This window comes from Salmo salar, chromosome 15, assembly GCF_965601325.2.
Source record: "Salmo salar chromosome 15, fSalSal1, whole genome shotgun sequence".
Lineage (NCBI taxonomy): Eukaryota > Metazoa > Chordata > Actinopteri > Salmoniformes > Salmonidae > Salmo > Salmo salar.
The window spans coordinates 93,603,470-93,627,964 of record NC_138305.1 but is presented as its reverse complement, the minus strand read 5'-3'; the positions used below and the strand labels follow the sequence as shown (position 1 = coordinate 93,627,964).

Here is a 24,495-nt window from a genome sequence, read left to right as displayed (position 1 = left end):
CCATTTGGGACGAACCACAGTGACTGAAGCAGAGTCAGGGAGGTAAAGTGAGTAATGGGGATGAATAATATGTTGGCACAGCTTGATCCTGTCATTACCATTAGGCCAGTGTTATTGTAATGCGGTTGTAATTACCAGCTGGCATGGTGCCTGTGTGCTGCCATAGATGCCCTGGGCATGGGGGGTGGGTAGATATATGGCTGGCATCCTCTATGTAGGCATACTGCATCTATAACCACCTCAAACCATGGCTCTGTGTTCATCCTCTCTAGGATGAGATGAGGGAGGTGGGGTAGAGGATGTTGAGGGATGGCAGGGAAACAGCAGACGCAAACTTGGTTATAGGATGACGTCAGGGTGTGTGTGTCTGTGTGTGTCTCTGTGCCAACGTCATGACTCAGATCTCTGAGGAAGGGAGGAAGGGGACAGTGTTGCGTAGTCTAGCAGTCAGCATGTTTACTACTACTATTACAAGAAGCATCATGATGGAAACCTTGGCCTGATACGCTGTCCCCCTGACACGCTGTCCCCCTGACACGCTGTCCCCCTGATACTCTGTCCCCCTGACACGCTGTCCCCCTGACACGCTGTCCCCCTGACACGCTGTCCCCCTGACACGCTGTCCCCCTGATACGCTGTCCCCCTGACACGCTGTCCCCCTGACACGCTGTCCCCCTGACACGCTGTCCCCCTGACACGCTGTCCCCCTGATACGCTGTCCCCCTGACACGCTGTCCCCCTGATACGCTGTCCCCCTGACACGCTGTCCCCCTGATACGCTGTCCCCTGATACGCTGTCCCCCTGACACGCTGTCCCCCTGATACGCTGTCCCCCTGACACGCTGTCCCCCTGACACGCTGTCCCCCTGATACGCTGTCCCCCTGATACGCTGTCCCATAAAGCCTTGATCACATTGGCACTTTGAAGTGACTCAAATCCCATTTATTTGCATGTCCAATTCGTATCTGTTTTTTCCCCTGCAGTCTGAACAGCCAAAAACCACCTTTGTAGGTAGTTTGAAATCAAATAAAATTCTGATTCCATGGCCATGTGACTTGTGTTTATTTGACTGTTACTCGGCATATCTTGTTGCTTGCTGGCTACTCTGTCGACAGTTTGTCAAGAACATGTGGTAGCTAACTAGCTTGGTAATTGTTTACAAACAAATGAGTGAATGTTCTAGAAAGCTAAACAGCTGCCTAGCTAGCTAGTTGACTGCTGTAGATAGTCAAAAAGGACTAGTAACCAATCTGATTTGGTCACTTGTAACTTACTGTTTGGACAGCCAGTAGTCCAAAACAGATTTGAAAAACAAAACTGATTTGAGCATCAAGGCCTGCAGTGTGAACAAGGCTCAAGGGTTGTGTCACTGTGATGTTGATTAAAATGGTTGTACAATTTTCTGACAGGAGGTCCATGTCTCTATGACTGCATCTGAAATGGCATCCTATTTCCTATATAGTGCGCTACTTTTGACCAGAACCGTATGAGGGCCCTAGTCAACGATTTAGACTAACCCTACAGTATGACTGGTACAGTAACTGGTCCCTCCTTATAGTCTTACTGTACAGTATAATGAGGAGTTGATTGTTGGACTGATGTAGAGTCTAATTGAGCTTTTCCAGGCTGGATAAATGATGCAGACTTATTTATGCTGAAATATTTATCAGAGCAAAAGCATGGGAGGATCTAATTCAGAAGAATGCGGCTGATTCACCCGCCGGTATAGCAGTGTGTGTGTGTGTGTGTGTGTGTGTGTGTGTGTGTGTGTGTGTGTGTGTGTGTGTGTGTGTGTGTGTGTGTGTGTGTGTGTGTGTGTGTGTGTGTGTGTGTGTGTGTGTGTGTGTGTGTGTGTGTGTGTGTGTGTGTGTGTGTGTTTACTGCCTGATTATCTGAGTAGATGTGGGAGTACACTGTGACTTTGTGTTCCACTCAGACAGGCTCCTCAGACTGTGACGTTGTGTTCCACTCAGACAGGCTCCTCAGACTGTGACTTTGTGTTCCACTCAGACAGGCTCCTCAGACTGTGACTTTGTGTTCCACTCAGACAGGCTCCTCAGACTGTGACTTTGTGTTCCACTCAGACAGGCTCCTCAGACTGTGACTTTGTGTTCCACTCAGACAGGCTCCTCAGACTGTGACTTTGTGTTCCACTCAGACAGGCTCCTCAGACTGTGACTTTGTGTTCCACTCAGACAGGCTCCTCAGACTGTGACGTTGTGTTCCACTCAGACAGGCTCCTCAGACTGTGACGTTGTGTTCCACTCAGACAGGCTCCTCAGACTGTGACGTTGTGTTCCACTCAGACAGGCTCCTCAGGCTGTGACTTTGTGTTCCACTCAGACAGGCTCCTCAGGCTGTGACGTTGTGTTCCACTCAGACAGGCTCCTCAGACTGTGACTTTGTGTTCCACTCAGACAGGCTCCTCAGACTGTGACTTTGTGTTCCACTCAGACAGGCTCCTCAGACTGTGACTTTGTGTTCCACTCAGACAGGCTCCTCAGACTGTGACTTTGTGTTCCACTCAGACAGGCTCCTCAGACTGTGACTTTGTGTTCCACTCAGACAGGCTCCTCAGACTGTGACTTTGTGTTCCACTCAGACAGGCTCCTCAGACTGTGACTTTGTGTTCCACTCAGACAGGCTCCTCAGACTGTGACTTTGTGTTCCACTCAGACAGGCTCCTCAGACTGTGACGTTGTGTTCCACTCAGACAGGCTGCTCAGACTGTGACGTTGTGTTCCACTCAGACAGGCTCCTCAGACTGTGACGTTGTGTTCCACTCAGACAGGCTCCTCAGACTGTGACGTTGTGTTCCACTCAGACAGGCTCCTCAGACTGTGACGTTGTGTTCCACTCAGACAGGCTCCTCAGACTGTGACGTTGTGTTCCACTCAGACAGGCTCCTCAGGCTGACTTCAGACACAAGGACATAGTCAGACACTGACACTACAGGGGAGGGGAGGGGCTGAAGGCAAGGGAGAGGCCCAGCCTCTCATTCAATCAAAACAGAGGGCCATGACATCCAACAGAGCCAGGTTCAGACTCTGAGCAGAAAATAAACAGGCAACCGTTGTAGAGCTGATGGGAGGGAGCAGCTTGGATCAGATTGCATTAGACATCACGGGCTATTTTAGGCTCGGAGGCTGAGCCTAAAGGCAGGCAAGGTTAGGGAGTAGGGACACCGTAACATATTCACACAGCGTTGATTCAGTAGTGTGGCCCTAGACTGCAGGGCTCCAGGGTCTTTCACAAATGTTGATCTAGAAGCAGGTCTCCCCCTGTCAATATAATCTTATTCATAATGATCTAACAGGACAAACTGATGCTAGATCAGCAGTGAATACCGGCCCAGGACTGCAGGAGTAGATGAGGAAGATACTCACAGTTGGTGAACACTGCAGTTGTAGAACTTGACCTCTGTGCTGATGACCATCTGACCAGTCTCCTTAGAGTTGAGCCTCAACTCTACACCTGACCAGTCTAGAGAGAGAGAGAGAACGAGAGCGAGAGCGAGAGTGAGAGAGAGTGAGAGGAGAGAAGACAGAGAATGATGAATGAAGCACCTATACAAATGACACACTATAACGTGTAGCAGCTTGTACCAACCCTTCCTGGATTCAATACAACCTGCTTAGAATACAAATGGAGAGACACACAAACACAACACCCCTCTTTTTCTTGAAGTCTCTCTATCTTTTCAGTTTCTCAAGAACACATCCCTCCTCTTTATCTAGCAGTCTCTCTATCCCTTGGGTTTCTATATTCCCCTCCAGTACTCTATCCTTCCCCTCCCCAGTATCTATCCTTCCTTCAGTCTGTCCTTCTGTCTGTCTGCTTGTTCACCCTCTCAGTCCACCGGAGGTCTGGAAGGGACCCAGAGGGCAGGTAGCGGGCAGTGGGGTACCGGGTGCCAGTCTCTGCTCTGGGACAGCTGGGTCTGAGGTGGGTCTGAGTGGCTACCAGGTACCCGCTGAGGTCCAAGCTGACCCATCCGGCCGGCCACTCATCCCACACAAACACACATCTCATCCCACACTCTGAGTCACACAACACCTACACACACAGTATAACCCATGTTTTCTCCTTTTTATTTGAATATGTTTGGCAGGTAGCCTAACAGTTAAGCGTATTGAGCCAGTAACCGAAAGGTTTGAATCCCTGAGCCGACAAGGTGGAGAATTCTGTCGCTCTGCCCATGAGCAAGGCAGTTTACCCCCAACAACAACTGGGCACCGTGGATGTTGATTAAGGCAGCCCCCCTGCACCTCTCTGATTCAGAGGGGTTGGGTTAAATATGGAAGACACATTTTGGTTGAATGCATTCAGTTGTGCAACTGACTAGGTATCGTCTCTCCATTTCCAGCATTTTAGAAAATGACCATCTGGGACTGCAGTGATTTGGCAGTGTGTGGTCCTTAATCAGAATAACAAACTCATAGTTATTCTACTATAAAGACAAAGGGAAATATCTGTGTTATGAACAAAGCTGCTGTGTTTTTTGGGGATGGTGAGAGCCTGGCTGGTACATCTACACTAGTACAGAGCCTGTCTGTTCTCCTGTAATAGCCAACCCATCTCTCTCTATGTCAGATCACAGAATGATGTGATGTGTAAAGCAGAAAGCAGGCTTGGGCTCAGACGATTCATAGTGTGGGAGGTTTTAATGAACCTAAGTACATTGTTCTCTCTCACTGCACCTGTTGGGGATATGTTTTTCCACACACCAGACTGAACAGTGCACTACATCAGCTCTGCATTTCAGCTTTCCATCACATCATCTATTTGGCAACTACTAGCGTTGGGCCAGTAACCGAAAGGTTTGTGATTTGAATACCCGAGCCAACAAGGTAAAACATCTGTCGATGTGCCCTTGAGCAAGGCACTTTTGCCCGGGGCGATGAACTACTATGGCTGACCCTGTAAAACAGCACTTTTCACTGCACCTATCTGGTGTATGTGACAATAAAACATACACTACCGTTCAAAAGTTTGGGGTCACTTAGAAATGTCCTTGTTTTTGAAAGAAAAGCACATTTTTTGTCCATTAAAATAACATCAAATTGATCAGAATGACAGTGTAGACATTGTTCATGTTGTAAGTGACTATTGTAGCTGGAAACGGCCAATTTGTTATGGAATATCTACATAGGCGTACAGAGGCACATTATCAGCAACCATCACTCCTGTGTTCCAATGGCACGTTGTGTTAGCTAATCCAAGTTTATCATTTTAAAAGGCTAATTGATCATTAGAAAACCCTTTTGCAATTATGTTAGCACAGCTGAAAACTGTTGTCCTGCTTAAAGAAGCAACAAAACTGGCCTTCTTTAGACTAGTTGAGTATCTGGAGGATCAGCATTTGTGGGTTTGATTACAGGCTCAAAATGGCCAGAAACAAAGACCTTTCTTCTGAAACTCATCAATATATTCTTGTTCTGAGAAATGAAGGGTATTCCATGTGAGAAATTGCCAAGCAACTGAAGATCGTGTACAATGATGTGTACTACTCCCTTCACAGAACAGTGTAAACTGGCTCTAACCAGAATAGAAAGAGGAGTGGGAGGCCCCGGTGCACAACTGAGCAAGAGGACAAGTACATTAGAGTGTCTACTTTGAGAAACAGACACCTCACAAGTCCTCAACTGGCAACTTCATTAAATAGTACCCGCAAAACACCAGTCTCAACGTCAAGAGTGAAGAGGTGACTCTGGGATGCTGGCCTTCTAGGCAGAGTTGCAAAGAAAAATACATATCTCAGACTGGCCAATAAAAAGAAAAGATTAAGATGGGCAAAAGAACACAGACACTGGACAGAGGAAGATTGGAAAAAAGTGTTATGGACAGACTAATCTAAGTTTGAGGTGTTCGGATCACAAAGAAGAACATTCATGAGATGCAGAAAAACTGAAAAGATGCTGGAGGAGTGCTTGACACCATCTGTCAAGCATGGTGGAGGCAATGTGATGGTCTGGGTGTGCTTTGTTGGTGGTAAAGTGGGAGATTTGTACAGGGTAAAACGGATCTTGAAGAAGGAAGGCTATCACTCCATTTTGCAATGCCTTGCCATACCCTGTGGACGGCGCTTAATTGGAGCCAATTTCCTCCTACAACAGGACAATGACCCAAAGCACAGCTCCAAACTATGCAAGAACTATTTAGGGAAGAAGCAGTCAGCTGGTATTCTGTCTATAATGGAGTGGCCAGCACAGTCACCAGGATCTCAACCCTATTGAGCTGTTGTGGGAGCAGCTTGACCGTATGGTTGTAAGAAGTGCCCATCAAGCCAATTTGTGGGAGGTGCTTCAGGGGAAGCATGTGGTGAAATCTCTTCAGATTACCTCAACAAATTGACAACTAGAATGCCAAAGGTCTGCAAGGCTGTAATGTGCTGCAAATGGAGGATTCTTTGACGAAAGCAAAGTTTGAAGGACACAATTATTATTTCAATTAAAAATCATTACTTATAACCTTGTCAATGTCTTGACTATATTTCCTATTCATTTTGCAACTAATTGCATGTTTGTTTTCATGGAAAACAAGGACATTTCTAAGTGACTCCAAACTTTTGAACGGTAGTGTATATGTTGTTCCTGTGTCTGCCATTTTGTTTCCCTCTCAGGCAGATAAAACCTCCCCTCCCTCCATCTTCCTCTTTCACTCTGTCCTTCCTTCCTCCCTCCCTTCCCTAGCTCCTCCACTGTACCCTCCCTCTCTTCCCCTTCCTTCACTCATTACTTCTGCACATGATCAATGTTCATCTGGTCAATAACCTCTCCCCTGGTTGGTTGGTAGGTAGGTAGGTGGCCGGCTAGTCCTGGCTGATGAGGGGCAGGGTGTGTGTGTGTGTATATGAGGTGGGATTGAGAGGGAGATTATGAGGGGATAAACTGACATTCACCATGAACTGACATTCACCCTGAGAGACATTCATATAAGACCCCACACGCCACCGACCTGGTGACTGTTGGGTAAACATGGCTGACATTTTACTCTCAGATGGGATTACATCACTGTGACAGCACGCACACACACACAAATAGTGTGTTTAATCATCTACAGTGATTGTATGTGTGTGTGATCACCTATGACGTCACACATGAATATTACATGTTCTACCTTTTGATACATGTAGAGCTCTGAAATACTTCAGTGCTCATAAAACCTGGGCTCAAAACCTGGTTCTCTAGCAGAAAGAAAAATCTAGCAGAGAAAAATAACCTTGGATTGGGCCTATTTACCTTATTTGGAAAGGCACATGAATACACCATCTATTGTTTTTATTTTATGATTTTATTCCAATTTTTTTGTTGACAATACATACAGATGCACACAAACATCCACAACATCACTTATTGCTCAGACCCACCTGCTCACACCCCCATATCACTCTCAGCAATATTTTTTTTAATTAACCTTTATTTAACTAGGCAAGTCAGTTAAGAACACATTCTTCTTTACAATGACGGCCTACCCCAGCCAAACCTGGATGACGCTGGGTCAATTATGTGCCGCGCTATGGGACTCCCAATCACAGCCGGATGTGATGCAGCTTGGATTCGAACCAGGTACTGCAGTGACGCCTCTTACACTGAGATGGAGTGTCTTAGACCCCTGCGCCACTCGGCCTCAAACTGCACCATTTTGTGTCTCTCTGTCATCCACACACTTCCAACATTTAGATAATAAAACATTTGACATTTCCATTGTGTTAACGAAAAGTATCGTCCAACCCATTGAGTATCTCACTACACCCCCATATGCCATGTCTGGAAGTATGCAGACAGACGGGTTAAAAGTAAATTTACATTGTAATACTTCTATCAGCCAACTTTCTAACTCTGCCCATAACTTTTGGACTATATAGCATTCCCAGAAGGCCTGGGTTATTGAGTCATTGTTAGTTTTACACTAAGACAGGACTCTGTTGTGCTGTAGAATGTGTAATACATTTTTTATTTATTCGTTTATTCTGGATTTTCGTAAAATTGTTAGTTACATTTTGTTAGGCTCTCTGCAATGTTTTGCATATCTAACTATCTTACATATCATATGAATATATTTTCTGACTCAAATAGGGTTCCCTCAAGATTACTCTGAAGTTTCTTGATATGAAACTTTTAAGTAATGAAAATATCTACATTGGTCTGTCCAAAATAGCATTTTAATTCTGTCATGGAAATAAATGTATTTCCTGTTACCAAGTCATTTATGGTTTCTATGCCTTTAGTTTTCCATGTAGACCATTTTATCAGTGACTTGTGAAAAGCTATCCAAGGACTGTACCATAGGGTTGTGTTTTTAAAGAGTGATATTGGTTCTTGTATAATACGTTTCATTTTCTTTATTATTGTTATACTGTTAACTATGAAGTTATTAATGTTCTTAGCTTTATACTTAGAAAATTGACGCGCAAAAAGATTCTGGGGTTGAGCATGTGTATCTTCAATATGTACCCACTGTTCCTTTTTAGTGCATTTAACTATATGTCCCAAGAAAAAGCCTTGGGTAGCGAGTTGATACAATTCCAAGACCGGAAGGTTAAAACCACCCGCAGACTTAGGAGGATGTACACCATCTTGTTTAACACAACCTTTACTAGCCTATCATCCCTGAGCTACTCCTTGTGTACCTCCCCATTATCAGTCTATCCTACCCTGTACCTCTACACTGGCCTCAGTGCTGTGTTAGCCCCATGTGAGGGCAGTAATGTGGGCAGCTCTATCCGGACACAGGCCCTGGTCCCTGGTCATCCATCCTCCAGGTTTCTTAATGAGGCCAGGGCTGGTGTGGAGCACACTCCCCAGCCAGGGAGACTGGTCTGCAGGCAGGGGGAGCTCATTAGGCTGCCTGGACCACCACCCACGTGAGGGTTTGGATCGATGATGGGACCAGATGTTGGATTAGTGAATGTAGACCAGTGTGTGTGTTAGAGAGTGGAGACGGACAGAGGGAACATCGAACATCTCATTAACACACGACTCTACAGGAGCTTATAAATAGCAGAGAGAGGGAGGAAAAGAAGGAAGTGAGATAATGGCTGTAATGCCACAGCCTGCTGCTGTACTGGGTAGAACTGTATGGCTCAAAGCCAACTATCACCTTGACTTTAATGGCAGTTCATCTAAGTGAATCTAGCTAGTATGGAATCGTGGAACATAATTGTTTTCCATTGGTGATTGTAATTGCCTCCTTCGCCAGATACATCAGGTGCATGTGTGTATCTACCTTGGTCAGCAGGTATGAGAGGAACATCCTTAGCGGAGGGGGACAGACAGAAGATCTGGTTACCGCTGACCTGTCCCTCCACCTCTGTCAGGTTTCCAAAGGAACAGGTGATCCCAGCTGCCAGGTCTGGGACATCAGACACCTTCACCAGCAACTGCATAGAGAGAGGTAGAAACCACACATTACACCTCACGTAGGAACAACCACACATTACACCTCACATAGGAACAACCACACATTACACCTCACATAGGAACAACCACACATTACACCTCACATAGGAACAACTATACATTACACCTCACATAGGAACAACCACACATTACACCTCACGTAGGAACAACCACACATTACACCTCACATAGGAACAACCACACATTACACCTCACGTAGGAACAACCACACATTACACCTCACATAGGAACAACCACACATTACACCTCACATAGGAACAACCACACATTACACCTCACATAGGAACAACCACACATTACACCTCACATAGGAACAACCACACATTACACCTCACATAGGAACAACCACACATTACACCTCACATAGGAACAACCACACATTACACCTCACATAGGAACAACCACACATTACACCTCACGTAGGAACAACCACACATTACACCTCACGTAGGAACAACCACACATTACACCTCACATAGGAACAACCACACATTACACCTCACGTAGGAACAACCACACATTACACCTCACATAGGAACAACCACACATTACACCTCACATAGGAACAACTATACATTACACCTCACATAGGAACAACCACACATTACACCTCACGTAGGAACAACCACACATTACACCTCACATAGGAACAACCACACATTACACCTCACGTAGGAACAACCACACATTACACCTCACATAGGAACAACCACACATTACACCTCACATAGGAACAACCACACATTACACCTCACATAGGAACAACCACACATTACACCTCACATAGGAACAACCACACATTACACCTCACATAGGAACAACCACACATTACACCTCACATTTCAGTGCACACAAACTTCAGCAGTCTACATGTGACACAGTGTGCTTACATTGTACTGCCTGTCACTACATTTGAATAGCTAGTTTGTCCCTTAGGGCCACCATACAAGAGCAATGCAAAATGTGTTACGTTGTGATAATTGGTTGCTACTGTATTTCACTACCATACTAAAGAGTGGGTGGGAACTATCTAATAACCAGCTGTAGCACACATTTTATTTGTGTTTTTGTCTTCCTCTTCAGTTCATCGGAACACAAAAGATACATGAAACACAAGTAAACACACACGTACACACACAGACACACACACACACACACACACACACACACACACACACACGACAGAGAGAGAGAGAGAGAGAGAGAGAGAGAGAGAAAGGCGTTTGAAGTCGTTCTCTCTGGAGTGCAGTGTGACAGAGGCTAGAGCGAGCGCTCAGCAGCTCAGCCTATAAATAAATGTATTCTGCACACCGCTCTCCAGCCGCTCTCCAGCCAGTGAAGTGAGGGAGCCTGGGTAATTATCAGTGTGGCATTTCAGAGGCATGTTCTATTAGCTGTTATTTTGGGCCGTTGCTGTTTTAAGTTTTCCTTTCGTTTTATCTGGCGCTAAACACCACAGGGCTAGAAGGATCAGGAGGGAGAGAAGAGAGAGAGACAGACAGAGAAAGACAGAGAGGGAGAGAGATAGAGAGAGAGAGAGTATCGTCCTAGTATCGTGGTACTGGTATCGTGACAACACTACCAAAGACGGTTTAGAGACCTTCGTCAGGAGGGACAGGTGTCTGTATTCCCATGTGCTGCCGTTCCAAGTAGAGCACAATGTAAGAGTGTTATTGTGTGTGTGTGAAAGTGTGTGTGCATGGTTGCATGCATTACTGAGCTGAATAAAAAAGAAGACAATAGCAGCTTGTCTGTTTCAGTCTGCCCATGTTGACTTACTGTACTACTCAGTACACTATACTTTCACACCCACACACACATCTTGGCACACAAAACAAAATGTTGGACACAGGGGAAGCATATGCACACACATACACCCACACAGTGCACTTATCAGACACAGAGGACGATGTTCATGCATATGTGTTCATCTACAATACACTATTACTCTGGAATAGATTGAGAGAGAGCTCCAGCTCTGTAAAAACCTGGTTTCAGATGATACCATAACTACCAGCTGGATGCTGACGGTGTGTAGGGCTAGTGTGGTGTGGTTGAGTAGGGGAGTGAGTGTGTGTGTGTGTGTGCCTGCGTTAACTCACTGGCACGCTGGGCTCTGACACGGCAATGCTGTCTGGGTACACCGTGGCCTTCACACACTGAGAGAGAGCAGCAGTGAAACGGTACGGCTCATCTGCACGCTCACAACGGTCCTTCTGAGAACACCTGTATACACAGACAGAGAAGAGGAGAGGGGGATGGGGAGGAGAGGACGGGGAGGAGAGGAGGACGGGGGGGAGAGGAGGACGGGGAGGAGAGGAGGACGGGGAGGAGAGGAGAGGGGGCGGGGAGGAGAGGAGAGGACGGGGAGGAGAGGAGAGGACGGGGAGGAGAGGAGGACGGGGAGGAGAGGAGAGGGGGCGGGGAGGAGAGGAGAGGACGGGGAGGAGAGGAGGACGGGGAGGAGAGGAGAGGGGGCGGGGAGGAGAGGAGAGGACGGGGAGGAGAGGAGAGGACGGGGAGGAGAGGAAAGGGGGACGGGGAGGAGAGTAGAGGGGGGCGGGGAGGAGAGGAGAGGGGGGCGGGGAGGAGAGGAGAGGGGGACGGGGAGGAGAGGGGGACGGGGAGGAGAGGGGGACGGGGAGGAGAGGAGAGGGGGACGGGGAGGATAGGAGAGGGGGACGGGGAGGATAGGAGAGGGGGACGGGGAGGATAGGAGAGGGGGACGGGGAGGAGAGGAGAGGGGGACGGGGAGGAGAGGAGGACGGGGGGGAGAGTAGAGGGGGACGGGGAGGAGAGGAGGATGGGGAGGAGATCCTTGACTTAATAAAGCAGCATACAAACTTGGTTTTGTGCCAACAAAAATAAGGGGTTAAATATGTGTCCCAAAAAACATACATTTATCCTGAGCTTTTTACACCTTCTAGACATAGGAGAGACACTTCAAAACATTATTCCTCATGGTTTATTTATTTATTTGACAGTCTTTTTTGCCATTTATAAATGTGTAATTCAATGTGTTTCTATGGGCTATAGTAGTAAAGGCCAAATTCTATATTTGACACCAAAAAAAAGATACATAAAGGGGTCCTAAAATTCAAAATCAAATAGCCAAATCATCCATGGTATGACCATATTAAAACAATTCCATATCCCCCTTAGACTTTTAGAGGTGAAGGGTAGCCTACATCATGCACGGTCCAAAACAAACACCCTTAAAAGGAAAAATCCTGCACACGCAACACAATGGGACAGAAAAGGTTGAATGCATTGGCCATGCTGTCAATCCAGCATTACTTCAAGTTCATCCAGAGAATGCCAGACTTTCATGATAAAGTAATTGAGAAGCTTTCCCAGAAGAAGGACCACCACGCCACCTTCCTCTTCAAGTGAGCACAACAACGGTGAGTCCAAAAATATATATTGTATGCTGCTGCATAATTGATGTAATATGCTAGGGAAATATGTATAATGTAGCTAAGAAAGTAACACTAAAGCGAAAAACTCACCAGAAGCGGGCACGTTCTAATTGAGCGAGGCGTCATAGCGGACATCCCACCCGCCCAGCTTCGGTTGGATCATTATAATTCAAAACAATGCCTTCTAAAATAAATACAATCATGCCTCGCACACTTGCCTTTGGTGAGTTTAGGCCATAAGTGTATGTTGTGTAGTAAGCTGTTAGTAGCCTATGTGTCTCACCCTGGGAATTTGGTCCCTCTTCCCCTCAGAACTCAGCCTACTGTTCTGACTTGGTGTACAGGGAGAAAACTGTAAGAACGGCCCATGTTCTGAAATTTGTCGTTGTCCATTTTAAAAGTGCTGAACAAATAGGCATATAGGCTACGTCCGTCTAAGCTCGTTCAAGTTTTAATTGAAATTACGGCTTTCCTCTTGTCCGCTCTTCGTTCCCTTATACCATAGTTTGTACAGCTCCATTGTTATATTGCTTATATTAGTATCTTAATCATCATTTCAGGCAATGTTTGTCACGAATTATGTCGTGGTGTTGCAGGGAAGACCAAAATGCAGCGGGTATATGGATACTCATTCTTTTAATTCACAAAAAGAGTAAGGCATCCACAGAAAAAACAAAACAATAAATGATACTAACAACAGTGTGGCAGGCTCAACAAGCAGTGCTCACAAACAATATCCCACAAAAGACAAACACACCCTACTATATGGGACTCTCAATCAAAGGCAAATAGACAACACCTGCCTTCAATTGAGAGTCCCAACCCCAATTAACCAAACATAGACATACAACTAACTAGATCAACATAGAAATACATAAACAGGGAACAGTGCCCAACAACCTCGGAATACATAAATCAAATCCCCTACAACAAACACACCACCCCGAACCACATAAACCAAATACCCTCTGCCACGTCCTGACCAAACTACAATGACAATTAACCCTTATACTGGCCAGGATGTGACAATGTTAGAGTGACGCATTTCCTTATTACTTTGTGTATTATAAGGAAGGCATAAGGAAGGCATACTATGTAATGTTGTTGGGTCTGTAACCACAACCTGGTCTCAGAGCATTTTGTATTATTCTGTATGTAAAATCCGAGACACTCCATTGAGTATGATGTTACGTTTTGTGTTGAATATATTAATTTGTGGATGTCCATCACCCATTTCGTATGATATGTTACGCGTTAGAATTATGTTTATATGTTACGAATTTACAAAACGTATGATATGTTACAAATTCTAGCTAGGCGACTCGGTGGCTAACATTAGCTAGCTGGCTAATGTGTTAAGTTTGAGTTAGGTTAGGGTTAGGCGAAAGGTTAGTTAACAAGTAAAGCAAAGTAGCTAAAAAAGTAGTAAGAAGTTGAAAAGTTACTAATTAGCTCAAATGCAAAAATGTAAAGTTGTCAGTGTTGAGATTTGAACTTGCAACCTTTGGGTTGCTAGATGTTCACATTATACACCCACCCATCCCTTAAGTAACCATACCAAACGTAACATATCATACTCATTTGAGTGTCCCGGCTTTACCTTTACTATGTTACGTCTATTCTATGAGGCCAGGCTGGTTACCATGTTTGCCAGTGACAGCCTCTTCCAATTCAAATATTTTTGTTCAACAAAAAGTTCAGTAATAGACCCATGTAATTCCAGTTCATGCGAAGGTTGTTTTTATTTGCACAATGCTCTGTCGGTGTGTCGGTATTCAGTATTGTCTACAAAAGTGGATCGTCGTGATTGCATTTTCCTTCCTCTTTAGACCAAATAATTAAATACTTCAAATGGACAGGCAGGGAGGGAGGCAGGCAGGGAGGGAGGCAGGCAGTGAGGGTGCTGTTTTATGCATACATCATGGTGCAGGTACAGTTAGACAGACCAACCTGAGAGGTCATTAAGCTGACAAAAGCCCTGCATGTTGCGTAATCGTACTGAAGGAGTCAAGCAGAGATGTCAATGTAGCGTCTTTAATAAGCAAGTCCCAAAACGGTACAGGTACAAGGTCCATAAACGGCCGAGACAATGGAACACACAGTTACACACGGAAGGAGGAAAACAACACTCCTACTATACTTAACACACGGTACACACGTGAATTAACTGAGGAAAGAAACCTCCACGAGCAACATAAAAAATAACCCCGCACAAACCTAAGCGCGGAAACAGGGGTAAATATACACACAGAAATTAAAGCAAATGAAAACCAGGTGTGAACGAATCAAAGACAAAACCAACAGAAAAGGAAAAATGGATCGGTGATGGCTAGTAGGCCAGCAACGCTGACCGCCGAGCACCGCCCGAACAAGGAGAGGAACCACCTTCGGTGGAAGTCATGACACTGCATTGATTTTCCTGGGGGGGGGGAGTTGTTGCCATGGTTTCAGGAGATAGCCATTATCTATGTGTAGTTAGAGGCTGACCTCTTGGCTATCTCATTAGCTGAAGTGCATGCTTCTGAATGTTGACTAAAGTACATACCCCCTCTCTCCTCTCCTCCCTCCCTCTCCCTCCATCCATCCCTCTCTCCCTCCCTCCACTAACCTGTCACTCAGTCTCTCCACCACTTTGTGTGGGATCACTCAGATTCCTAATGGGGTCCGTATGGACAGCACACATACTAAACCAGGACACGCCAACCCTGTTACTGGAGAACTACCGTCCTGTAGGGTTTCATTCCAACCCTGTTACTGGAGAACTACCGTCCTGTAGGGTTTCATTCCAACCCTGTTACTGGAGAACTACCGTCCTGTAGGGTTTCATTCCAACCCTGTTACTGGAGAACTACCGTCCTGTAGGGTTTCATTCCAACCCTGTTACTGGAGAACTACCGTCCTGTAGGGTTTCATTCCAACCCTGTTACTGGAGAACTACCGTCCTGTAGGGTTTCATTCCAACCCTGTTACTGGAGAGCTACCGTCCTGTAGGTTTTCATTCCAACCCTGTTACTGGAGAACTACCGTCCTGTAGGGTTTCATTCCAACCCTGTTACTGGAGAACTCCTGTAGGTTTTCATTCCAACCCTGTTACTGGAGAACTACCGTCCTGTAGGGTTTCATTCCAATCCTGTTACTGGAGAGCTACCGTCCTGTAGGGTTTCATTCCAACCCTGTTACTGGAGAGCTACCGTCCTGTAGGGTTTCATTCCAACCCTGTTACTGGAGAACTCCTGTAGGTTTTCATTCCAACCCTGTTAAACTACCGTCCTGTAGGGTTTCATTCCAACCCTGTTACTGGAGAGCTACCGTCCTGTAGGTTTTCATTCCAACCCTGTTACTGGAGAACTACCGTCCTGTAGGGTTTCATTCCCACCCTGTTACTGGAGAACTACCGTCCTGTAGGGTTTCATTCCAACCCTGTTACTGGAGAACTACCGTCCTGTAGGGTTTCATTCCAACCCTGTTACTGGAGAACTACCGTCCTGTAGGGTTTAATTCCAACCCTGTTACTGGAGAACTACCGTCCTGTAGGGTTTCATTCCAACCCTGTTACTGGAGAACTACCGTCCTGTAGGGTTTCATTCCAACCCTGTTACTGGAGAACTACCGTCCTGTAGGGTTTCATTCCAACCCTGTTACTGGAGAACTACCGTCCTGTAGGGTTTCATTCCAACCCTGTTACTGGAGAACTACCGTCCTGTAGGGTTTCATTCCAACCCTGTTACTGGAGAACTACCGTCCTGTAGGGTTTCATTCTAACCCTGTTACTGGAGAACTACCGTCCTGTAGGGTTTCATTCCAACCCTGTTACTGGAGAACTCCTGAAGGTTTTCATTCCAACCCTGTTACTGGAGAACTCCTGTAGGTTTTCATTCCAACCCTGTTACTGGAGAACTACCGTCCTGTAGGGTTTCATTCCAACCCTGTTACTGGAGAACTCCTGTAGGTTTTCATTCCAACCCTGTTACTGGAGAGCTACCGTCCTGTAGGGTTTCATTCCAACCCTGTTACTGGAGAACTACCGTCCTGTAGGGTTTCATTCCAACCCTGTTACTGGAGAACTACCGTCCTGTAGGTTTTCATTCCAACCCTGTTACTGGAGAACTACCATCCTGTAGGTTTTCATTCCAACCCTGTTACTGGAGAACTACCGTCCTGTAGGTTTTCATTCCAACCCTGTTACTGGAGAACTACCGTCCTGTAGGCTTTCATTCCAACCCTGTTACTGGAGAACTACCGTCCTGTAGGGTTTCATTCCAACCCTAATCTAGTACACCTGATTCTAATAATTAACTGGTTGATAAACTGAATCAGTTACAACTGGGGTTGGAGCGAAACCCTAAAAGCGGGAAGCTCTCCAGGAACACGGTTGGATAGCCCTGTACTGAACACACAGACCCACACACCCACGCATGCATGCACACAGAGACACACACAGACACACAGTCACACACACTTATAGAGCCTTGTTCTAGCATCCCATCAGTGTGGTGAGGCACTGAATAGCTCTCCAGAGCAGCTGAAGGCAGTAGAGGCAGCATGACAGCACTACGTGGCCAGGTCTGTAAGCTGAGCCCTGTCCAAGGTGATGAAGTACAGCAGACCTCAGTCAGTCAGTCAGTCTTCTAGTCAGTCAGTCAGTCAGTCAGTCAGTCAGTCAGTCAGTCAGTCAGTCAGTCTTCTAGTCAGTCAGTCAGTCAGTCAGTCAGTCAGTCTTCTAGTCAGTCAGTCAGTCAGTCAGTCAGTCTTCTAGTCAGTCAGTCAGTCAGTCAGTCAGTCAGTCAGTCAGTCTTCTAGTCAGTCAGTCAGTCAGTCTGCTAGTCTGTCGGTCTGCTAGTCAGTCAGTCTGCTAGTCAGTCAGTCTGTCAGTCTGCTAGTCAGTCAGTCTGCTAGTCAGTCAGTCAGTCTGCTAGTCAGTCAGTCAGTCTGCTAGTCAGTCAGTCAGTCAGTCAGTCAGTCAGTCAGTCAGTCTGCTAGTCAGTCTGCTAGTCAGTCAGTCAGTCAGTCTGCTGGTCAGTCAGTCAGTCAGTCTGCTAGTCAGTCTGCTAGTCAGTCTGCTAATCCGTCAGTCAATCAGTCTGCTAGTCAGTCAGTCAGTCAGTCAGTCAGTCTGCTGGTCAGTCAGTCAGTCAGTCTGCTAGTCAGTCTGCTAGTCAGTCTGCTAATCCGTCAGTCAGTCAGTCTGCTAGTCAGTCAGTCAGTCAGTCAGTCTGCTAATCCGTCAGTCAGTCAGTCTGCTAGTCAGTCAGTCAGTCAGTCAGTCTGCTAGTCTGTCAGTCAGTCAGTCAGTCTGCTAGTCAGTCAGTCAGTCAGTCAGTCAGTCTGCTAGTCTGTCAGTCAGTCAGTCAGTCAGTCTGCTAGTCAGTCAGTCAGTCAGTCAGTCTGCTAGTCTGTCAGTCAGTCAGTCAGTCTGCTAGTCAGTCAGTCAGTCAGTCTGCTAGTCAGTCAGTCTGCTAGTCTGTCAGTCAGTCAGTCAGTCTGCTAGTCAGTCAGTCAGTCAGTCAGTCAGTCAGTCTGCTAGTCTGTCAGTCAGTCAGTCAGTCTGCTAGTCAGTCTGTCAGTCAGTCAGTCTGCTAGTCAGTCAGTCAGTCTGCTAGTCAGTCAGTCAGTCTGCTAGTCAGTCTGTCAGTCAGTCAGTCTGCTAGTCAGTCTGCTAGTCAGTAAGTCAGTCAGTCTGCTAGTCAGTCAGTAAGTCAGTCAGTCTGCTAGTCCGTCAGTCAGTCAGTCTGTTAGTCCGTCAGTCAGTCAGTCAGTCTGCTAGTCAGTCAGTCAGTCAGTCAGTCAGTCTGCTAGTCAGTCTGTCAGTCAGTCTGCTAGTCAGTCTGCTAGTCAGTCTGTCAGTCAGTCAGTCTGCTAGTCAGTCTGTCAGTCAGTCTGCTAGTCAGTCTGCTAGTCAGTCTGTCAGTCAGTCAGTCTGCTAGTCAGTCTGTCAGTCAGTCAGTCAGTCAGTCAGTCTGCTAGTCAGTCAGTCAGTCAGTCAGTAAGTCAGTCAGTCTGCTAGTCAGTCAGTAAGTCAGTCAGTCTGCTAGTCCGTCAGTCAGTCAGTCTGTTAGTCCGTCAGTCAGTCAGTCAGTCTGCTAGTCAGTCAGTCAGTCAGTCAGTCAGTCTGCTAGTCAGTCTGTCAGTCAGTCTGCTAGTCAGTCTGCTAGTCAGTCTGTCAGTCAGTCAGTCTGCTAGTCAGTCTGTCAGTCAGTCAGTCTGCTAGTCAGTCAGTCAGTCAGTCAGTCAGTCAGTCAGTCAGTCTGCTAGTCAGTCTGTCAGTCAGTCAGTCTGCTAGTCAGTCAGTCAGTCAGTCAGTCAGTCAGTCAGTCTGCTAGTCAGTCAGTCAGTCAGTCAGTAAGTCAGTCAGTCTGCTAGTCAGTCAGTCAGTCAGTCAGTCTGCTAGTCAGTCAGTCAGTCTGCTAGTCAGTCTGCTAGTCAGTCAGTCAGTCAGTCTGCTAGTCAGTCAGTCTGTTAGTCAGTCAGTCAGTCAGTCAGTCTGCTAGTCAGTCAGTCAGTCAGTCAGTCTGCTAGTCAGTCAGTCAGTCAGTCAGTCAGTCAGTCAGTCAGTCAGTCTGCTAGTCAGTAAGTCAGTCAGTCTGCTAGTCAGTCTGTAAGTCAGTCAGTCTGCTAGTCCGTCAGTCAGTCTGCTAGTCTGTCAGTCAGTCAGTCAGTCTGCTAGTCAGTCAGTCAGTCTGCTAGTCAGTCAGTCAGTCAGTCAGTCAGTCTGCTAGTCAGTCAGTCTGTCAGTCAGTCTGCTAGTCAGTCAGTCAGTCAGTCTGCTAGTCAGTCTGCTAGTCAGTAAGTCAGTCAGTCTGCTAGTCAGTCAGTAAGTCAGTCAGTCTGCTAGTCCGTCAGTCAGTCAGTCTGTTAGTCCGTCAGTCAGTCAGTCAGTCTGCTAGTCAGTCAGTCAGTCAGTCAGTCAGTCAGTCAGTCTGCTAGTCAGTCTGTCAGTCAGTCTGCTAGTCAGTCTGCTAGTCAGTCTGTCAGTCAGTCAGTCTGCTAGTCAGTCTGTCAGTCAGTCAGTCTGCTAGTCAGTCTGTCAGTCAGTCTGCTAGTCAGTCTGCTAGTCCGTCAGTCAGTCAGTCTGTTAGTCCGTCAGTCAGTCAGTCAGTCTGCTAGTCAGTCAGTCAGTCAGTCAGTCAGTCTGCTAGTCAGTCTGTCAGTCAGTCAGTCTGCTAGTCAGTCAGTCAATCAGTCTGCTAGTCAGTCTGCTAGTCAGTAAGTCAGTCAGTCTGCTAGTCAGTCAGTAAGTCAGTCAGTCTGCTAGTCCGTCAGTCAGTCAGTCTGCTAGTCCGTCAGTCAGTCAGTCAGTCTGCTAGTCAGTCAGTCAGTCAGTCTGCTAGTCAGTCAGTCAGTCAGTCTGCTAGTCAGTCTGTCAGTCAGTCAGTCTGCTAGTCAGTCTGTCAGTCAGTCAGTCTGCTAGTCCGTCAGTCAGTCAGTCTGCTAGTCCGTCAGTCAGTCAGTCTGCTGGTCAGTCAGTCAGTCAGTCTGCTTGTCAGTCAGTCAGTCAGTCTGCTGGTCAGTCAGTCAGTCAGTCTGCTAGTCCGTCAGTCAGTCAGTCTACTAGTCAGTCAGTCAGTCAGTCTGCTGGTCAGTCAGTCAGTCAGTCTGCTGGTCAGTCAGTCAGTCAGTCTGCTAGTCAGTCAGTCAGTCAGTCAGTCAGTCTGCTAGTCTGTCAGTCAGTCAGTCTGCTGGTCAGTCAGTCTGCTAGTCAGTCGGTCAGTCAGTCTGCTAGTCAGTCTGTCAGTCAGTCAGTCTGCTAGTCAGTCAGTCAGTCAGTCTGCTAGTCAGTCTGTCAGTCAGTCAGTCTGCTAGTCAGTCTGTCAGTCAGTCAGTCAGTCAGTCTGCTAGTCAGTCGGTCAGTCAGTCTGCTAGTCAGTAAGTCAGTCAGTCTGCTAGTCAGTAAGTCAGTCAGTCTGCTAGTCAGTCAGTCAGTCAGTCAGTCTGCTAGTCAGTAAGTCAGTCAGTCTGCTAGTCAGTCAGTCAGTCAGTCTGCTAGTCAGTCAGTCAGTCAGTCTGCTAGTCTGTCAGTCAGTCAGTCAGTCTGCTAGTCAGTCAGTCAGTCTGCTAGTCTGTCTGTCAGTCAGTCAGTCAGTCAGTCAGTCAGTCAGTCAGTCAGTCAGTCAGTCAGTCAGTCAGTCAGTCAGTCAGTCAGTCAGTCAGTCAGTCAGTCTGCTAGTCAGTCAGTCAGTCAGTCTGCTAGTCTGTCTGTCAGTCAGTCAGTCAGTCTGCTAGTCAGTCAGTCAGTCTGCTAGTCTGTCAGTCAGTCAGTCAGTCAGTCTGCTAGTCAGTCAGTCAGTCAGTGGTGTGAGCTCCATTGAGACACAGAGGTCTAAGGCACTAGTTCCTTGATGGGGGGTAGTAATGGTGGTGGAGGACTAACCTCTAGGTCCTCTACCACCGCCTCTCAGCCTCCCTCTGCTCTAGACAGGCAATTACGCTGTCGTCTCTGCCGCGGCAGGTACCCCGACACACACATGCACGCACACACACACATACACATCTCTGTCGCTGTCTCTCTCTCTGGCCCTGACAGGAAAGGCAGGCGACAGGTAGAGATTTCCGCTCCTCTCCTTCCACCTCTCCCCTCCTCCCTAACCTCCTCTCTGGGCTCAGTGGAGGTGTGACCGGAGGCAGGTTGATTGCAGCTCCTTCCCGCCAAGTGCCATGTTTAAAGACACAGGGAGTGTCTGTTATTGGACAGAGAACCACCATACCCTTGGAGGGGCGAAAGGAGTTTAGATGAACAATATCAGATGCAAGCGAAAGGAATGAAGGGATGGAGAGAAACAGGGAGCGAGGGAGGGAGGGATACTGTATGTATGGTGAATATTTGATGGTGTTTAATATAACAACAGGTCCACCATCCAAAGATTAAGTAGGTCTACTGCATCATCTGTTATGTCACAGGATCGGCTGTCTCCTTCCCTCTGATACTTCTAATGTACTGTCTGTATTGCCTCAGCTGCTGGGATGGACTCCTGTCTGGGGACTCTGTGTATATGTATGTAGTGAGGCAGACTGCGCAAAGCTCCCAATACGCACAGATAACATCATCACACTCTGCCATCTTGAATGATTACTGAGGACAACCCTGAACTGCTGTGCTGTGCTGGGCTGCTGTGGGCTGAGCTGCTGTGGGCTGAGCTGCTGTGGGCTGAGCTGCTGTGCTGTGCTGAGCTACATTTCCCTCCAGAACACCCAGATACTCAAGAAGCTCTCACAGTCTCACTGCAGAATTAGATGTTTATCCACGTTTCTCTAAACGTCAAATTTCGAAGTATTTTTGACACCCTGGGTTGCTCCTGCTGCTCTGTATCGTTCCATTTCGCCAAACGTCAAATTTAGAAGTTACGGGTTAAGTTTAGGGACGCATTCTGAATGGTTAAGGTAAGGGTTAAGGTTTGTGATAGTGTTAAAACAAAAAGTTTCGCCCCTCATTCTGAATGGTTAAGGTAAGGGTTAAGGTTTGTGATAGTGTTAAAACAAAAAGTTTAGCCACACATTCTGAATGGTTAAGGTAAGGGTTAAGGTTTGTGATAGTGTTAAAACAAAAAGTTTATCCACACATTCTGAATGTTTAAGGTAAGGGTTAAGTTTTGTGATAGTGTTAAAACAAAAAGTTTAGCCACACATTCTGAATGTTTAAGGTAAGGGTTAAGTTTTGTGATAGTGTTAAAACAAAAAGTTTATCCACACATTCTGAATGTTTAAGGTAAGGGTTAAGTTTTGTGATAGTGTTAAAACAAAAAGTTTAGCCACACATTCTGAATGGTTAAGGTAAGGGTTAAGGTTTGTGATAGTGTTAAAACAAAAAGTTTAGCCACACATTCTGAATGGTTAAGGTAAGGGTTAAGGTTTGTGATAGTGTTAAAACAAAAAGTTTAGCCACACATTCTGAATGGTTAAGGTAAGGGTTAAGGTTTGTGATAGGGTTAAAACCAAACATGTGATCGAACCTGCAACCTTCTGATCCAGAGTCATGGGACTACACCTATCCTCCATCCCCGTCCAACACGCCCTAGCAAAACCCAAACCTATCCTCCATCCCCGTCCACCACGCCCTAGCAAAACCCAAACCTATCCTCCAATCCCCGTCCACCACGCCCTAGCAAAACCCAAGCCTATCCTCCATCCTGGTCCACCACGCCCTAGCAAAACCCAAACCTATCCTCCATCCCCGTCCACCACGCCCTAGCAAAACCCAAACCTGTCCTCCAGCCCCGCCACCACGCCCTAGCAAAACCCAAGCCTATCCTCCATCCCTGTCCACCACACCCTAGCAAAACCCAAACCTATCCTCCATCCCCGTCCACCACGCCCTAGCAAAACCCAAGCCTATCCTCCATCCCCGTCCACCACGCCCTAGCAAAACCCAAGCCTATCCTCCATCCCCGTCCACCACGCCCTAGCAAAACCCAAACCTATCCTCAATCCCATCCACCACGCCCTAGCAAAACCCAAACCTATCCTCCATCCCCGTCCACCACGCCCTAGCAAAACCCAAACCTATCCTCCATCCCCGTCCATCACGCCCTAGCAAAACCCAAACCTATCCTCCATCCCCGTCCACCACGCCCTAGCAAAACCCAAGCCTATCCTCCATCCCCGTCCACCACGCCCTAGCAAAACCCAAACCTATCCTCCATCCCCGTCCACCACGCCCTAGCAAAACCCAAGCCTATCCTCCATCCCCGTCCACCACGCCCTAGCAAAACTCAAGCCTATCCTCCATCCCCGTCCACCACGCCCTAGCAAAACCCAAGCCTATCCTTCATCCCCGTCCACTACACCCTTGCAAAACCCAAGCCTATCCTCCATCCCCGTCCACCACGCCCCAGCAAAACCCAAACCTATCCTCCATCCCCGTCCACCACGCCCTAGCAAAACCCAAACCTATCCTCCATCCCTGTCCACCACGCCCTAGCAAAACCCAAGCCTATCCTCCATCCCCGTCCACCACGCCCTAGCAAAACCCAAGCCTATCCTCCATCCCCGTCCACCACGCCCTAGCAAAACCCAAGCCTATCCTCCATCCTGGTCCACCACGCCCTAGCAAAACCCAAACCTATCCTCCATCCCGGTCCACCACACCCTAGCAAAACCCAAGCATATCCTCCAATCTGGTCCACCACGCCCTTGCAAAACCCAAACCTATCCTCCATCCCCGTACACCACGCCCTAGCAAAACCCAAGCCTATCCTCCATCCCCGTCCACCACACCCTAGCAAAACCCAAGCCTATCCTCCATCCCCGTCCACCACGCCCTAGCAAAACCCAAACCTATCCTCCATCCCCGTCCATCACGCCCTAGCAAAACCCAAACCTATCCTCCATCCCCGTCCACCACGCCCTAGCAAAACCCAAGCCTATCCTCCATCCCCGTCCACCACGCCCTAGCAAAACCCAAACCTATCCTCCATCCCCGTCCACCACGCCCTAGCAAAACCCAAGCCTATCCTCCATCCCCGTCCACCACGCCCTAGCAAAACTCAAGCCTATCCTCCATCCCCGTCCACCACGCCCTAGCAAAACCCAAGCCTATCCTTCATCCCCGTCCACTACACCCTAGCAAAACCCAAGCCTATCCTCCATCCCCGTCCACCACGCCCCAGCAAAACCCAAACCTATCCTCCATCCCCGTCCACCACGCCCTAGCAAAACCCAA

General features: G+C 47.3%; 1 protein-coding gene across 1 annotated transcript in view; it reads right to left on the bottom strand.

Moving 5' to 3' along the window:
• Positions 1 to 24,495, bottom strand: part of plxna2 (plexin A2) — a 455,628-nt gene that overhangs the window by 114,034 nt on the left and 317,099 nt on the right. Inside the window, 3 exon segments of the mRNA XM_082962164.1 lie at positions 3,388 to 3,484; positions 9,230 to 9,383; positions 11,526 to 11,649. Coding sequence (XP_082818290.1) covers positions 3,388 to 3,484; positions 9,230 to 9,383; positions 11,526 to 11,649 — 375 coding nt within the window.